The 18,804-nt window shown below is 40.8% G+C and overlaps 1 protein-coding gene across 14 annotated transcripts in view; it reads right to left on the reverse strand.

The window, feature by feature from the left end:
- The window catches only part of RNF38 (ring finger protein 38), a 132,947-nt gene that overhangs the window by 30,492 nt on the left and 83,651 nt on the right, over positions 1–18,804 (reverse strand). For 8 of the 14 annotated variants that reach the window (XM_065045577.1, XM_005504591.4, XM_065045576.1 and 5 more), the window contains 2 exons: positions 9,977–10,170; positions 2,142–2,355 (listed from right to left, as the gene is read on the reverse strand). In XM_065045577.1, coding sequence (XP_064901649.1) covers positions 2,142–2,355; positions 9,977–10,170 — 408 coding nt within the window. Of the gene's footprint in view, positions 1–2,141; positions 2,356–9,976; positions 14,540–18,804 lie in introns of all 14 variants that reach the window. The other 6 variants (XM_065045580.1, XM_065045582.1, XM_065045581.1 and 3 more) reach the window with 3 other exon arrangements.

The following is an 18,804-nucleotide window of genomic DNA, read 5'->3' on the forward strand; positions in this document are numbered from 1 at the left end:
ATTCCTGCTCATTAAAATATCCTTTTCAATGGAATACGACTTACTGGTCAGCAGTTTACGGGCAAGGCGAAGAGGGATCTCTCAGCTTGAAATGTTAAACCTTTAAAGGCACCTTAGAGTCATTCAGAAGCATCTCAGACCCTATTAAACTTGCCTCCCCTCATACTAAGGTTATTCCTTACAAAACAAGACAGCAGTAACTCCCACATGAAAGCTAATCTACAAGTAGCTAAGTAATCTTCTCAGCTCTGAAGGGACTGATTCAATAATAATTCTGAGAATTGTATCTTTAAAGAATAGGAAAATTCTGTAGATTTTCTTCCTTACAAAGAGATCAGTCCTTTGATTCATTCTCACACTAACACTCCAGCCAAACCTCCTAATCAAAATGTAGCAGAACAGCTAGCGGGAAAGTTGAAAGGTAAACATGACTATGAGGAAGCAGATCTTAATTATGCACATTTATATGAGGAAACAGACCCATGCAACCCAATTTTCTAGCTACTGATATTGCCTAGAATTAAATCACCAAAATAAAACGTATTCTGTACTGCAAACCACTTCTTTAAAAATATATATATATACACATACATTATATACACACATATTTATTTTTTTAAAGAAATCTCTGATGCTCTAATGAAACTGACAAGGCTTAACTGTTAGGGAGCATGGACTAATAAAAATCAATCATTTCAAAGAAGCCCCCTCTTCCTTCATGATCTGCTAAAATGGAAATGCCTGCTAAAGATGGAACACGTAAGAACAGCCCATTAGGAAGGTGAGAATGAGTAAAGACAGCTACCCTACTGAACCAGTAGTGTACAGCCAGACACAGAGGCCAAAGGAGAACACAGATGATTGAACAGAACTTAAAATCTCAACCTGTGTATCACTAACACTGGAAATCAGTCTCAGGTGAGACACTGAATTTGACCCAGTTCTGGCTCAGGTACAGAAGCTGGGCACATGGTACAATGTTGTGTGTGATTCTAAAACGTTTACTGTGCTGAGTAATAATAAAAATGACCTCTCAAAATCACTATGTCCCTGAAGTAAAAGCCATCACCACAGAACACCTCAGTCAGTCTGAAAACACTGACATCTGATGGTACCTGTAAGTTAGAGGCAGTGGGACAGAACAGTTGTTATGCAGGCTTGTCATGATGTAATCTTGCAACACAAAGCAAAAGCATAATTTGAATTTTTGAGATGCTGCAGCAGTAAAATTTTCATAAAAATGTAAGATTGTGAGATAGCTAGAATGGCATTAGCTTCCATCCTGCACTTGGTCCCAAATGCAAATACTTCCCTACTGAGCACTGCACTGCACACATAACAAAACACAGTGGCAGCTGCACTGAATGCAAACTGTTTTTTAAGCAGGGATGTTAGAGTTGCATTTATGCACATGCAGTTTGAGAAATGGACATGCAGGTAACCAGTCCTATTTCCCAGCTCATGACTCTGTAGCAACGCCTGGGGATTTAACAAACAACAAAGGTTACCTCAATAGGACAACTTATTTTGCAAGTCCTCAATTACAGAATTCTATACCAACTCCTGTTGCAGAAGGGAATTATTTACTTTCTGGACCAACCACAAATCTCATTTTTTCATGAAATTTAAGGAGGAGTTGATTAGGCTTGGATGGCTAATTTGGTCATGCGACAATGCTATAATAAGTTCTGCTGTCATGTAGGCAAACCAATTATATGCATTGTGAATTCTGTTTCTAAATAATGTATTTTAACTATTCAAAGACTCCTAAGCTAAGGAGATGTATTTCACGTAAAACAATACATTCTTAATTATCGTATCACATCTTCATCACATTAACTTCAGAATCAAAACAACAGCTTTTCAAAGGCTTGAGCCAGAGGCCTACAGAACAATGCCAACACATGCATCAACAAATTGTAAAATATCCCACTGCCTACTGAAGTGCTCCATGCACCATGAACATGCAATAGTAAAAATGCTCTGTAAGAGAGCAAATAGAGCTCAATGTTACGTGATTTTCATTGTCAACTAATCTGGAGCTGAAAGGGATCTTGAAAATTTGCGGGGGGGGAAAAAAAAAAAACCCAATCAAAACTCACATCTTCAACAACCTTCTGTTTGTACTCTAAAACACTTACCTGATCATGAATGTCAACCATCACTGCATTCTGCTGTGGTGGATGAGCAGCTGGGTGCAATATACGGGGAGATACATTTGGAGGGTGAAAGGCTCGGGGCTCTTCTATTGCCTGTTGCTGTCCATAGGAGAGATGGCGATAGTTTTCATCGTGATTAATAGAATTATGCCTAGACAAACGATCTCTCCTTGTTCTCTGACGTCGAACAGGAGGACTGGAAATGCATTAAAAAAACCAGAGGTTATATAAATGACAGAAATCCTTCTTAATAACTAAAACCCCAAGAGAATACGTATAAAGAAATTTTTTACACTGGAAAATTTTACTAGAACAGGTTTATTAAATCGGAATAAAACTTTTTACTGACAAAACTGCTAAATGCCTTAGAGATGACACTTTTCCAGCATGGAAGTGCTTAATAGAGCATAGCTTAATGTTGTAACGGAAATTAGAAGACTTCTTATGTAAATATTAACTTCACTTGGATTGCTAAGACAAGTGTTCAAAAGTCAAGATAGCAATCTTCAAGAGATTTCTCTGCATTTATTTTAGGTAAAAATCCTTCATAACATGATTACAGATTTCCCCAGGGTCCTTGCTGCAACCAGGCCACAGAATTGTTCCTCAAGCAGTTGACTCCTCTGAAGAAACAAATGCATTTTTCAGCTCTCACATGTTTACTACATAACTGAGTGCCTCATAGGATGCTCTCTAGATGATCCCAGGAAATTGTGATTGTGGTAATCCTTCTTCTTCAGAGTGTAGCACTGTTGTGTAGAATGATTTAGACAAGAGCTTCCACTTCTTTTGAGCACTGATCTACAGGCACAGGATTTGATTAGGTGTTCTTGCATAACTGTGTGTATGTTCTGAGCAGAGCTGCTGAGCAGAGCTATCTGGAGGCAAGACTCTTGTAAATCAGAAACCAGTAGTTTAGGTTCAATACTCAGAAAATGATGCATACACAAGTATCAAACTCACTATTAGAAGTTTTGATCAAGTCACTTCTCACGGTGGAGTTCAGGATCCTGCGTGGAGAAAGCAGGACAATATGTAGGACTAAAGCCATGGACTTCATCAGGGCAAATTGGCCTCTTCAAGGTCCTGTTTGGAAGAATCCCATGGCTTAGGGTTCTAGAAGGCAGGGGGGCTGAAGAGAGCTGGCTAATATTCAAACATCACTTTCTCCAAGCCCGAAACCAATGCAGAGGACATTCTCCACCTCGGCTTCAGCAAGCCTTTTAACATTGTCTCTCACAACCTCCTCATAGGAAAGCGTGGGCTGGATGAGTTCACAGTGAGATCACAGAATCACAGAATGTTAGGGATTGGAAGGGACCTCAAAAGATCATCTAGTCCAATCCCCCTGCTGGAGCAGGAACACCTAGATGAGGTTACACAGGGAGGCGTCGAGGCAGGTTTTGAATGTCTCCAGAGTAGGAGACTCCACAACCCCCCTGGGCAGCCTGTTCCAGGGTTCTGTCACCCTTACTGAGAAGAAGTTTCTTCTCGAATTTAAGTGGAATCTCTTGTGTTCCAGTTTGAACCCATTACCGCTTGTCCTACCATTGGTTGTCACTGAGAAGAGCCTGGCTCCATCCTCATGACACTCACCCTTTATAAACATGTAAACATGAAGGAGATCACACCTCAGTCTCCTCCAAGCTCAAGAGCCCCAGCTCCCTCAGCCTTTCCTCATAAGGGAGATGCTCCACTCCCTTGATCATCTTGTACACTTGTGAGAAATAGGTGGGCTTAAGAGATTAATAGTGATCAATAACTTTGGCACAAGGAAGCATCTGAAACTTGGATGAAACAAGCTTGAGAAGTGGGACCATGTGGACCTCATGAGGTTCAAAAAGGCCAAGTGCAAGGCCCTGCGCACAGTATCACAGTATGTTTGGGATTGGAAGGGATCTCAAAAGATCATCTAGTCCAATCCCCCTGCCGGAGCAGGAACGCCTAGGTGAGGTCGCACAGGAACATGTCCAGGCGGGTTTTGAATGTCTCCAGAGAAGGAGACTCCACAATCTCCCTGGGCAGCCTGTTCCAGTGCTCTGTCACCCTCACTGAGAAGAAATTTTTTCTCAAGTTTAGAGTGGAACTCCTTGTATTCCAGCTTGATCCCATTACCCCTTGTCCTATCATTGTTTGCCACCGAGAAGAGCCTGGCTCCATCCTCATGGCACTCACCCTTTATATATTTATAAACATTAATAAGGTCACCCCTCAGTCTCCTCTTCTCCAAACTAAAGAGACCCAGCTCCCTCAGCCTTTCTTCATAAGGGAGGTGCTCCACTCCCTTAATCATCTTTGTTGCCCTACGCTGGACCCTCTCCAGCAGTTCCCTGTCCTTCTGGAACTGAGGGGCCCAGAACTGGACAAAATATTCCAGATGTGGTCTCACCAGGGCAGAGTAGAAGGGAAGGAGGACCTCTCTCGATCTACTAACCACCCTGCCTTGTAATACACCCCAGGATGCCATTGGCCTTCCTGGCCACAAGGGCACAGTGCTGGCTCATGGTCATCCTGTTGTCCACCAGGACCCCCAGGTCCCTTTCCCCTACACTGCTCTCTAATATGTAATTTCCCAGCCTATACTGGAACCTGGGGTTGTTCCTGCCCAGATACAATACTCTACACTTTCCCTTGTTAAATTTCATTAGGTTATTCCCCACCCAACTCTCCAGCCTGTCCAGGTCCTGCTGGATGGCAACACAGCCTTCTGGTGTGTCAGCCACTCCTCCCAGCTTAGTGTCATCAGCAAACTTGCTGATAGTACACCCTATTCCCTCGTCTAAATCGTTAATGAATATATTGAATAATATTGACCCCAATACTGACCCCTGAGGCACTCCACTAGATACTGGCCTCCAACTAGACTCCACACCATTGACTACCACTCTCTGGCTTCTCTCCTTAAGCCAGTTTGCAACCCACCTCACTACTCTATTGTCTAGACCACACCTCCTCAACTTAGCTGGGAGGATGCTGTCTGAGACTGTGTCAAAGGCTTTATTGAAGTCAAGGTAGACCACATCCACCACTCTGCCATCATCCATCCACCTTGTTACATTCTCATAAAAGGCTATGAGGCTGGTCAAGCATGACTTACCCTTGGTAAAGCCATGCTGACTGCCCCTAATAACCCTCTTATCCCTGATACGCCTTGAGATGGCACCAAGGATAAGCTGTTCCATTACTTTCCCAGGGACAGAGGTGAGTCTGACCGGTCTATAATTACCCAGGTCCTCCTTCTTACCCTTTTTGAAGACTGGAGTGACATTTGCTTTCCTCCAATCCTCAGGCACCTCCCCCATTTCCCAAGACTTGGCAAAGATGTTGGATCAACATGGATCATGGATCAACAACTGGCTGGATGGCAGAGCTCAGTGGTTTGTGATCAATGGTGTGGAGTCAGTTTGGAGGCCTGTAGTTAGCGGTGTTCCCCAGGGGTCAGTATTAGGTCCAGTCCTGTTCAACGTGATCATCGATGACCTGGATCAAGAGACTGAGTGCACCCCCAGCAAGTTTGCTGATGATACCAAACTGGGAGGAAGGGCTGACACATGAGAAGGCTGTGCTGCCATTCAGTGAGACCTGGACAGGCTGCAGGACAGGACAGAGAAGAACCTGATAAATTTCAACAAGGGCAAGTGTAGGGTCCTGCAGCTGGGGAGGAATAACCCCAGGCACCAGTACAGGTTAGGGGTGGACCTGCTGGAAAGCAGCATTGCTGAGAAGGACTTGGGAGTTCTGGTCGACAACAGGCTGACCATGAGTCAGCAATTGGCCCTTATGGCCAAGAAGGCCAATGGTGTCCTGGGGTGCATTAGGAAAAGTGCGACCAGCAGGTCGAGGGAGGTTATCCTCCCCCTCTGCTCTGCCCTGGTGAGGTCACATCTGGAGTACTGCATCCAGTTCTGGGCTCCCCAGTTTAAGGCAGACAAGGAATTACTGGGGGGAGCCCAGCGGTGGGCTACAAAGATGATTAGGGGTCTGGAGCATCTTTCTTATGAGGGTGAGAGAGCTGGGTTTGTTCAAGCCTGGAGAAGAGGAGACTGAGAGGGAAACAGATCAATGCTTGCAAGTATCTCAAGGGTGGATGTCACGAGGATGGGACCAGACTCTTCTCAATGGTGTTCAATTATAGGATGAGGGGCAACAGGCACAGACTGAAGCACAGGAGGTTCCATCTGAACAGGAGGAGAAACTTCTTACTTTGAGGGTGACAGAGCACTGCAACAGGCTGCCCAGAGAGGTTGTGGAGTCTCCTTCTCTGGAGATATTCAAAACCCACCTGGACACATTCCTGTGCAATTTCCTCTGGGTGAACTTGCCTTAGCAGGTGAGTTGGACTAGATGATCGCCAGAGGCCCCTTCTAACCCAAACCATTCTGTGAATCACTAACTCGGAAGGGGAAGGAACTCAAAGCAGAAAACTGCCCCCCAGTACTTTCTATACATGCCTTCCAATCTCCACAAGGTGTAAATTACGGGTTCTGGAGGCAACAGCAAATTAAAACTACATGGTATTTAAATTGTTTCCCACTTATGAAACAGGCTGAAGGAACTAAACTGCAGAGAAGAGACAAGAAGGACCTGTGACCATTAGAACACATCCTCTCCAACAGTAAGTGGAAGAGAACTTAAGATTATTCACTCTCACTATTCTCATTGCTATTACCAAATAAAAAGCTTGAAGCCTGTTAGCAAATCAGAGAATCATAGAATCATTTAGGTTGGACGACACACTCAAGATCATCAGATCCCAGACATTCCTCAAGTTGAGTCCGACTTTTGTGCTGCATGAAACAGACATACTCTGGGGAAGAGGGAACATACTGCTAGGTATTCAGATGCTATTATGAGTATATGATACGTCTTAAGCCACTATTTTTCTGCTCTATTTCACAGGGATGTTTTGTCATTATTGCTTTTCTTGGAACTGAAACAAATGCTAACTCCACAACAGGCCAGAGACATGGCATCAAGTCAGATTGCAACACAGCATTCTTAAAACAAAAAAATCCCAAGCAAACAAAAAAATGCATAGCCTTCTTCATCCTACCAACAGCCACGTCAGAACACAGAAGCTGTTTTCTTCTAAGCACTTAGAATCCAAATTCACAGTCTTACAAATGGATTTGTCTTAATTCCAGTCTCCTTTTCAAGAGCTATTGTTGCACTCTGTATTACTAGTATGATACAACTCTTACATTCTCATTAGAAATCATATATACCAGCTTTATCTAACCAGAGAGATATTAATGCCAAAGTTGTTCTATTTTTTGGAGCATTAAAGTTACCTTAAAGTTGCTGTTTCCTGCCACGAATGTTTAAACATAAAATGTCTATGTGAGGATTTTTGTTTAGAAAAGCTGAAGGAATAGAGGAAAGTTGCAAAAACCAGATCCAATGCTTTGGAAGAAGAAGAACAGAAATTCTCTAACTGCCACAGCACTTAGACAAGATAGCTTCTCATAAAACTACTCTTATCCCTGTCTTCAGTAAAAGGTCTGGTTTTCATTTTCTGTGAACCCGAAATGATGAGAAAGCACAGCCAGCAAAAGCTGGCAAAACTTCTGGAGTATTTTTTTATAAATGAATGGAGTATCATTCTCTGGAAAAATTGTATTTTTTTTGTATGCAGAATTAACTCCTCTGGTTCTACATGCGCAGTATAAACACGGTAAATGCCTAGTTAAAACAAAGAGACACGATGAAAGTAGTGAAAATACTGCAGGAATTCCTACCCTTGGGTATGAACAGCCATCAAAAGCTATCCATAACTGCAATCAGTATTTGAAGATCTCAGTATTTTCTATCAAGAGTGATTTCTTTGCACTAACATGTTCTTAAATCCCATTAGTTCAGAATTACAGTCAAGACATGGAGGAAAAGAAGCACAGATGAAAGGCGAGGTGCAGCAATGGTATAGATCTCCCCACTTTACAACACCTGGTGAAGACAAATTGGAATGGTCTTCTCTGTTTCACATAGGCATGCGTTATTCTTTTACATTCACAATTTATCTGTACTATGAGTAGTTGGACAAAAATAACATCTTTCTGCAAATTCATACCAGAAAGCTACCTTTCTAAATTCAATGTTTATTTGCTTACAATTAATCTGGGCACTGTTGTGCTATGCACAGTACAGAGTCCCTGATACAAAGCCATAAAGTCAAAATAGTAACCCAGACAACGGAAAAAATACAGCACAGCCTGTGCTGACCAACAGGAGAGAACTGGTAGCACAAAAGAGTTAATGCTGATGATATTGCATCCACACTTTGGAGGTTTTACAGGCAGTTGCCCCAGTCTGTCCCCTTGAGCTGAATGAGGATTTACAACTGGAGTATACCTTTCATTTTCATCTGAAAATCTCATTAACTCTGAGACCATTCTGTGATGCATAGGGAGAAAACAAAGCAGGGAAAACAGAAAATTTGCTTCAAAAGCACATGCATAACCTCATCTAAAGCATTAACAACAGATGCACTCACTAAGATCTTAAGGAATCAGGAATCCTTGAGAGTGGTCACTAATTCTGATACAGCTTCAGAGCATTCTAAGACTCAAAAAAACCTCCTGCAAAATAAGAGACATGCATGCATTGTTCTCCCTAACAATCCTGTTCCAGGAGAGGAACTAACCTCAAGCCAGCTCCAATTAAACAGTATACCCGAGCTTAAAAATGCGCTGACTTAAGTGCAGGGAAACAAAGTACTAGTACATTGAAATGTCTCTGATTAGAGCAAAAGCAGGTGATATTACCCAAGAGCAGGCGAGCTAGCCCTAGAAAGAGTAATGCCTTGTGCCCACAATGCTGTAGCCAGCCTAACAACTCCTGTCAGGCTGAAGATGGCTCTGCACTGAGAAGTAGGTGGTGCAGTATAGTTTACTTGAAAGCTACAAGCCAATAACAGCAACACCTGACAGCACTTGAACATCAGACACTTGTTCCATGCTTCTCCTACACATCCCATTCTTCAACCCACCGTGTATCCCACCTGTCTAGATTGAACTGCTTGGCATTTATCTTGTTAAGCACTCTACTTACTCTGCAGAAGAAGTTAGTGAACATTGCAAAGAAACCTATGTAGGCTGGCTGGACACCAAACAAAAATGGCCAAACGCAGCATATCTGGATAATTAGTTTAACTAGAATAGTAGTGGTTTTATGCTTTGCTAGTATAACTAGAACAGTCTGTAGTTCTATGCTTTCCTTTACTACCACCCATCCAGGCACCCGTTCAACTAGGCCAAATCTCTGCTCTTCAGTGATCACTGGAACTTCCTCCAAATTCTCTGCTTTGAGAGGTTAATAAGCCACAAGCTAAAACCAACATGAAAATCTAACTTCTGTTACAAGTGAATCATCACCTCAGCATTTGGCACTATGCTAACCTCCAGACAGTATCCCTCATCTTTATTTCGATTGGATTTATATACAAAAATGATTGTGACTGCAGTGAAAATTATTGTACTACATCAGTAACTCCTAATACCTTTAAAGGTACACTAGTGATAAAGATTTTTCCTCACATTTTTCTAAATGCTTATCGCTCCACATCAGAGTAAAAAAGCACAATTTTAAACGTTAATGAGCACTCCCTTCCCAGAGCTGACCACTCACACAAATTATGGGATGATGCACCAACTGGAATTATTTCCAGTAACTTTTCAGTTGCAACTGAAACTTATAGCTCGAAGGAAATGTTAACCTGTTTACCATGTGTGATCTAGTCAGTGTTGCCTGAAATGCACCTCTCTTGGAGCTGAAATCAGGAAGAACAAGAAATTGTTTCCCAATCTACACAGCTTGCTTACCTCCTCCTGTTTCGTGCAGGTGTGTTGCATCGTTCCCCTGAGAAGTGGTGTTGACTGGGCCGAGCCAAAGGAGGCTGCCTATTTGATGTCATCTCCCATGGTCGCATTGGTGGTGACGGAGCTGGAGATGCTGCTGTATAGTCAAAGACTGAATGGGAAAGGCGTTGTCGCTTGGGACTAGGACTGTCTTCGCTCTATGCCAGTGCAAAAAAGCAAACAAACAAACAAACAAACAAACACACCAAAAAACAAAACAAAACAACACAAAACAGAACAAAACCAACAAACAAACAAAAAACACAAAACCCACCTCCAGATGAGTGTACAATCCATACTTCAGTATTGCTTTGCATGTAGCATTAGAAGTGACTTAATGATGACTGCACTAAAACACCATGAAATTAAACACTTGCAAGTAGTTGCTTACTTATTATCTTTATAACACAGATTTGTGACAGCTCCCTGATCCCCTAAAAGAATTATTATTAACTTAATTTCTAGCAGCATTACAAGACAAAAATTCTAAAATCCCTGCAAACCCAAAACTATATCAGAAAAGAGAATAACATGAAGAATATAAGGCATAAACTACTTTACACCCCTCCTGCCCTAGCATCTAAAGGCTACAGATGCATGAAAAAATATTTAAGCACAGTCTTCATAACAATGGAATCTGTACTTGTCAGTAAGCAGACACCATACAGACCTTCCACTCTGCATTGCATCACTTTCCTATCAGGTCTGTACTTATGTAGCTGATCAGACATTTGTTCTGCAGTGCAGTCTGTTTTAATTCTCCTAGCTCAGCACAGAGGTGCTTCATCCTTTTACTTACTAATATAACAAAGGTAATGGAAAAGTGCTTTCACATAACCTGTAAAAAACCTAATCAGCAATCTCTGGCTGTGTACTTCAGTAAAATTCTGCAGAGACTACAGAGTGTGTAAAGTTTTCAGTGTTAATGATATAATATAAAGGTCATTCACCTCCAAGTAATATTCTCCCAGTGAGTTCCGAACCCAAGTAACTACCTGTCCCCTTTGTTGTGTATCCATGTCATTTCTTTGCAAAAGTTCCCACGGATGTCTCTGAACCCAGCAGCAAACGCAATAAATGCTCCTCCCCTTCACCCACTCTTCTTTCAAGATAATAACATTTCATGCTGTTAACAAGCACAATAACCAACAATATAAAAAAATACAAGTTCTGCTCCAGAGCTCATCAACAGAGCACAGAAAAGCTAAAAGCAACACATGAACTACCACACTGCTCCACCCTTGAATCCAAACATCACACAGACTTCCCTTGACAGAACACTCTTGGTGTGAGCCAAATCGCAGCATTATTTCAACTAATCAAAATTACCTCAAATTTGCATTTAGTTGAGATGGCTGGTGCACAGAAAACTGAACTTGTCTGCAATGGCTTTGTATTCCTAAATCGTCTCTCTCAGAGGCTGGTAATCCACAGATTGTCAAAGGTCTTATTTCAGGTTTACTTGTAGACTAGCCTATGGACCTCTTCTGGTTCTTATGCTTACAGGGGCTTATAATTTTCCAAACACTATCAGTTGCTTCTTGGTAGGTTACTGTTGACATATAGCTTGTCCTCCAGTGCAAGCATGCTCTTTTTTGACACCAAAGTTTTGTCCAGATTAAAAAATGATAAAAAAGGTATTTTTCTTCTCTTTTGACTTGTGGACATTTTTACTAAATTTCACTCAAATTGCATTTTTTTCCTACTATACCTTATCTCAGTCACTAGTAATGATTAAGGAACAGAAAAAGGTCAGAGAGAATCAGAAGCATAAAGTAAACAGGGGGTGTCCACTTTTAATTCTATGTCTGTTAGATGTATAACTATTAGCATGGAATCCCTAGGGAAACAGGCTGACGATCCATGCATCTGCTTGTTGCTTAGTCTCCTTTGAACTCCTTAACCAACTGCATCTCTATTTTATAGAGAAAAATGGGTCAAAAGACAGGTATGCACCTGAAGGTTCATGAAAACAGATGTCTAGGCAAAGAGTATCCAGAAGGCTGCCTGTCCTCAGGAGTTCAACCCCAAAGAACTGGAACAGATACCTGAGAAGTGCCTTGAAAGCCAAGCTTCTGTGAAAATACATGTTTTGTTAGCATTCAGAGAACCCTGCCAAAGAACAAATTGTAAAGAAACTGCTACATTTGTTATGCTATTCAGAGTTACTTATTTAATCTGTTTTACTGTTGTGATAGAATGAGTCAGAGAGAATGATGATTTGTTGCCCAAGCTGGAGGTTTCAGGATGGGAGAATGGTTTACATCATGATGACTGATGTCTATTCAAAGAGAAACACAGGTAATAAAAATTCAGGTAAATAAGATATGCCAGGGTCTTGGCAGTGCAAAAGTAAAAGTCAAACGGAAAAAGGAAACACCATGTTTAGTGAAGCTGCCAGAAAACGAAACACTGAAATAGGAAAATAAACACACTGGCCTGCTATATTCTGCAGGTGTCTTTGGCTGGGGGATCTCCCACTGCTACTGCCTTAATTTAATTCTGTACCTCCAGTGAGACTCCAGTTGCAGGCCTAGTCTCCGCTCAAGTTGGTCTCACTTAGTCTTTGCAGCGCTCACATACGCTGGACAGAAAGTAATATTACACAGAGACATAGTTAAGAAAAGATCTAATAAAACAGGACAGACTGCAGTGATCAGGCACAGCCAGACAAATGTAAAGACTGGCCACAGTTTACATGATTTGCCCCTTTTGTGTCTAGCCATATTTTATCTCTCCCCAACTCCCTTCCCCTGCACATTGCCTCCTCCCCTGGCACAGTCCCACTGAACCTCTCCAGTATCCTGGACCCTCGGATTTGCACCCTCATCAGTCACAAAGTCCTTGTTCGCATGTGGTTTCTTGATAGCCCTTCAGTTAGTGTGACTGAACAGGTCTGTTCATTGTCTTTGTCTCCATTATGTTTGTCTGGCAGGTTTGTTCTGTATATTTTGTTTATGGCTTCCCTCTTTTCCTTATAATCCCATTTGACAAGGTCTCAAATCAAATAATCACACAGAAATAAACATTCCCACATTCCACATACTTTAATAAATTTCTTTTTATCCGCTTTTGGCATGGAAAAGGTCCTTGACCAGATGCACTCACATAAGCAGATGCTCTCTCCTTCTACGTACCCTTACACAAATCACACAGCTCTTCCACTAATGATACAAACAAAAATTATAAGGATACTGTCAGATACGACAGTTCAGGAAGAGGAAGATAAAGATTACCTCAGAAAACAGTAAAAACTAAGGAGGACAAGGAAAAAAAAAACAGCAGCCCCTCACCTCTTGCACTAAATAAGAATGTTTAAGAACAAAATGAAAAAGGTGGGCATAAGGTATGAGAAGGATTTGTTAGGGTAAACCAGTATAGTTTACCTCCCCCATTTGAGTATGTACAGTCCTAAGCATACCTTATCTTGATGTTATGGTAACCTGGAACAGTTCACTTCCCCCCAAACACCTGCACCCCTGCAGTGCTTTCCCTTGAGCTTCAATCCCAAGCAGGGCTCCACTGCACTGGGCCCCCTTTTGATTATCACTGGTGTCCCAGCACTCCCCCTGTGGTAAGGCCAGGCTTTCAGAAAAGCCAATGCTTTCACTTGCTGAAGGTTACGCCTCGCTCCAGAGGGATCTACCCCTATGTTTTATGTTAACAGTGGGAAAAAAACAAAACATCAGGAAAAAAGTGTGATCATATTAGCTTTTAAGCTGACAGATGAAAGGCTCCTGGGGTTTATACATAAAGCTTGACATGTCTTCTAAATACTCTCTTAAAATTCTAGCCCTAAGTAAATCTAGGAAGGAGCTACTAAAACGAAGCAGGTATGTGAAATAAATTAAGAGTCCTGTGCCACAAGTGGCAAAAAAGTTACAGATTTTATGGAAATACAGATTGCTTCCAAGCCTGACAAATGTGTTTTTTCCAAGACAAAATAAACAAAGGTTATTCAGTTGGACACAGGGCTGCATAACAAAGGACTTGTCTATGTATAAAGATTTGCCAGCAGAATCATACTGCAAGGACACACAGCTTTTACTGGCAAAAAGCTATTTAAAGGATCTTGAGCTTTAGAGGAACTTTAGCTGACAGAATAAACACCAGGCATCAGAATCTTTAGCCAGTATAATTGGGTTTGTCCCAAGAGTTTTACTGGCTTAACCACACTGGTTAATACAGTCATCTTTTTCATCCTGCCAACTATGTGCCATTCAGCCAGAGCAAAAAATACTGCTTGCTCAGCTTCTGCAGTGTTAAGCAACGTTAACAACTCTGCTTCAACCCAGCATCATTCACCATCATCATTCAGCATCAATCACAATTTTACCCGTTGCCGTGAATAAGAGAATGTCTGGAACAGACACCATGACTCCTCTGTTAAGAACTGGAAAACTGTATGGCTGTTGATAATGAGCACAATCTGCTACATCAGAGTGGTGAAGTGGAGGTACAGTGAGGAGATAAAAATTCTAATATTGTCTTCTACACCATGCATCTTCCAGGCACCAAATCCAAACCCTAGAAGGTAAACATTCAAGACAACTGCTTTAAACAATGCACCAGAAGTTTTCAAAGTATCATTCAGATTTTACTGTAAAACATCACTGCCATTAACATTCTAAGACTTTTTTTTTTCTAGCCAAACTTTGATTTCAGAGTTGCGAGCAAGAGACAACTTTGAAACACAGCTCCTGGGCACATACAAGACAAGTTCCTGATTAAAGAGCACTAAGGTAATCTGAGTTTGGTCTAATGAAAAATTGGCAAAGAAATGCAGTTCTTCCCACATGTGAAAGCTGTCTCTAACAAATCAGGTGGCTGAAAGGAAGGCCAAAATTATCCAATTCCTGAAGTAGGCCCAAAAGTCCTAAGAGGTAGCACCTGGAGCACTGTGTCCAGTTCTGGGCTTCCCAGAACAAGTGAGACATGGACATACTGGAGATAGTACAACAAAGGGCCCCAAAACTGATTATGCAACTAGAGCATCTCTCCTATGAGGAAAGGCTGAGAGAGCTGGGATTGTTCAGCCTGGAGAAGAGACAGCTCAGAAGGGATCTCATCAATGTGTAAAAATACCTGAAGGGGAGGCTGAAAAGAAGAGAGAGCCAGACTCTTCTCAGTGGTGCCCAGTGCCAGGACAAAAGGCAATGGGCACAGACTCAAACACAGGAGGCTCCATTTGAACATGAGGAAATGCTTTACTCTGTGAGGGTGACCAGACTGAGCACTGGCACAGGTTACCCTGAGAGGTTGTGGAATCTCTCTCCTTGGAGATCTTCAAAAGCTGTCTGGACATAGTCCTGGGCACCTGGCTCTAGGTGGCCCTACTTGAGCAGGGAGGTCAAATGGAAGTCTGCAAAACTGAGATATTCTGTGATTCTAAAACAGCACAAAGGAAAGCAGCAACTGATTTTCACTCTGTGCTAAACACTAGGCTTTTAGAAGGGTCATACTGTGAAAGAAATAAAGCACAACTCAAACAGTACTTTGGGGAAGAGCTCCAACCTCTACCCTTGAGACACAAAGTATCCCTGTGCGTACATGTCCTCAACCAAACAGGACATCCAAGTATTTAAAAGGAGCAGAAAAAACAAGTAGTTCAGAAGATAACCCCTGTACGTGCCCTCCCCCTATCCTGTATTTCAACTCCTAGACACAGAGACTCCACTCTGAAAGGAAACCTACAATATTTCCTCTAACTTGCTTTTGAAATATCACAATGTAGTAAGAAAAAAACAGTAACTCCATCTTAAAATGGAAACCCATCTACAATAACATCAGGTTGCCATAAAATTTGCTGTAGCAGGTTAAAATATATCAGATTTCTTAATATTTTTTGTGAGTTAAAATGCCATTCTGATAGTGAAACAGTGAAAATTTACACACTATTTAGTAACAGAACACAACTTGTAAAATAGGAGCAACACTACCAAACATGGTATAAAGAGGATGCAAAGGCCATCTAATTCTTTGGTGTTTCAAAGCTACGATGGTACGTATCAATTAGGCCGTTTCTGTATCTAACAACTACACCAAGAACACTCCCCAGTAATCATTCTGGGCCACCCACAATTCTCTCATGGTAATAGGATTAATCATTATTTACTGATAGCAAGCAAAATGGCCAATATTGCTCCTCAGCAAGCAGAACTGACAATGAATCCTCCACATGAAGTGCTTCTGCAAAAGATCTGAGGCATGCAATAATAAATGCATACCAAAGCATAGAATATATACTACCAAATGCATCTCTTAATTTTATTTATTATCAGAACATAATAATAATCTGAATATTTAATTTGTTGTTTATTCAACATCAGGCTGACAGCCATTTCTACGGTTTTCTCTGTATTACTTCCTTCTCTGAAATGCAATTCGCATTTATCTGGGTGCTTAGGAGACTCAAGAAGCAATACTAAGAGACTGCTAAGGCTAAAGTGTTGAAATTTCACACAATAAATATTTTAAACAGTCTTAAGATTTTGATTCTTAGGTGTCAATTTCACATACAAAATGCTGGAATCTGTCTTCACTGCATGTGAATTTAAAATGCACAAGAACATTAAAAAAATGCAGAAATCTTAGCATCCTATCTGGCACACAGCACCACTCTCAACAAGAAGAATACAAAAGCAAACTGTGTTTAGTTTCTTATTTTCATGTTCTACTGTTCACAGAAGAAGGACAGTGCAAGCCGTATATCACATCTGAAGCAACTCCTTTTCTAACACTGAAATAGGTTTAAGAATCAAAGAAACAGACACAGCCATCTTCAAGTTCTTCAAACTGAATTTTATTAGTATTTGCTATTTCTTGCACTAGTTGCTGCATGCAAATAAGAATACTTCGAATATAAAAAGGTTTTGCTATATTTTTTCAACAAATCAAAGCAATTTCAATGCTGCTAAACTCACAGAAAAAGGTAGTATGTATTTTCATATCACATCATGGTGCTTTTTCCACATAGAGACCTATGCCTCTCATAATCCAAAACACCAGCCACACTTCACCAGCGGAAAAAAAAACCTCAGCTATACCTTGCTCTCTATTAAAAAACAAACTTATACTGATTTTACTATAAAATATCTATTTATGGTCTCAGTTTTGAACTCAACTTTGTCAACGGTGTAGGTGACCAGAAACAGAAAATAGTTCGTGCTGTTTCTGCACGTTTCCTGCAGTTAACATGTACTATGATAGTAAGCAAAACCTGTTACATACATTTAGTATGTCACTAAGTATTTGCAAGCTTGCTTTCTTAAAACCAGAAAGTTAAAAATTTTGCAACAAATAGTTCTAATAACCAATAAGATTTTTTAAATATTTTTCAGTTTACCATTTCCTACCAGTTCATCTCCAAATTGCCTATCAAGATCTGAGTTAATGCGTCCATGACATTAGTACCACCTAACAGAATACAGAAAGTGCCATTTTAGGAGACAGTGTTAACAACAACTTCTTAGCATACATAGAGTCCTGAATTCCTATTTTGGTATATAAATAAAACAGAAGATAAGTTTTTAAGTAAAATCACAAAATTGCAGCTACCAAAAGAGGCCTAATTTCCCTATATACAAGGCTGAAACTTATTAAATTTTGCATGCGTACCACTAAAACATGTTTGTTACTATAAAGAAATTATCTTAAATGTCACAAAATATACTGAAACAGACATAACCACATTTGAAAAAGATCAAGATTTCAGTTTGAAAAATAATTCTGCTCTTTCAGCTGATGGGACAAAGAGTCTGAAGAGAAGTCTGGCTTAAAGCTGTCTTGATACTTAAGTCTTCTCTACATACAGTTTGAGCATACAGTAATGATTTTTCATTTAGGCATGTAAAACTAATGTACAGGTACATCAACAGTAATTAAGACAATTCTAAAACAAATCACATTCAACTTATTATTTTTCCCCATATTAAACTATATATATATATGTATACACAAGCATGCACACACGTAACGCAAAACACAATATACATACATGGACAAACTAGCATTTGAGCACAGCTACTTCTTATTCAGGTAAATTAATGTTATGCTGACTATATTTGTTGACAAAGCATCAAAGAATATCCAAACATTGAACTGAGGCATACTGCTACCTAAGCAACTGAACTAGTGAACAGAGGAATGAACCAATTTTTTGCACAAGAATACATTTTAACCAGCAATTATCATCAATGATTTAAGTCAATCCTCCCCAAACTTCAGTCCCCAAAGAGATTACATTTACACTGGTATTAATGTTAGACTGCTGTAACTGATGTCCTTACTGCAATAGGCACAAAGGCAAGTAAGCACTAGAAATTTGTTCCTAGGAAAATGACTTACTGGCATAATACCCCAACAACTACTGTGGTAAAATATATTCACATTTTGCTGCCTTCACTGGCCTTGTTATCACAACACTGAGCTGTGTTAGCAAAAGATGTATGTCTCTGCTTAGCATACCATACTGCTAAAAATTTCTGTGTATAATGCAGCTATTATGTGTTCTCAGAAACTGATGATCTAACTTCTTCAGGAATGTACCACAGTCAACTCACTACATGCTTCCAGTCTCTTCAACTTGCTGGAAATTTGAAGCTTTAACAAACACTCTTGATCTGGAACACCAAGGGACTACACAGCCTGAAAACCGCCTGTGACAGGAGTGACCCCATCTGTGTGTGAGAGCCCAGCACTTGTCAGCCCTTATTGATTTGTGTCTCATAGGGTCTTTCGAGTGTGATTCTTTTGGGGGTATCTGCTTTTCTTGGTGAAGGGTCTGTCTGTCC

Source organism: Columba livia, chromosome Z, assembly GCF_036013475.1.
Source record: "Columba livia isolate bColLiv1 breed racing homer chromosome Z, bColLiv1.pat.W.v2, whole genome shotgun sequence".
NCBI classification, from domain to species: Eukaryota; Metazoa; Chordata; class Aves; order Columbiformes; family Columbidae; genus Columba; species Columba livia.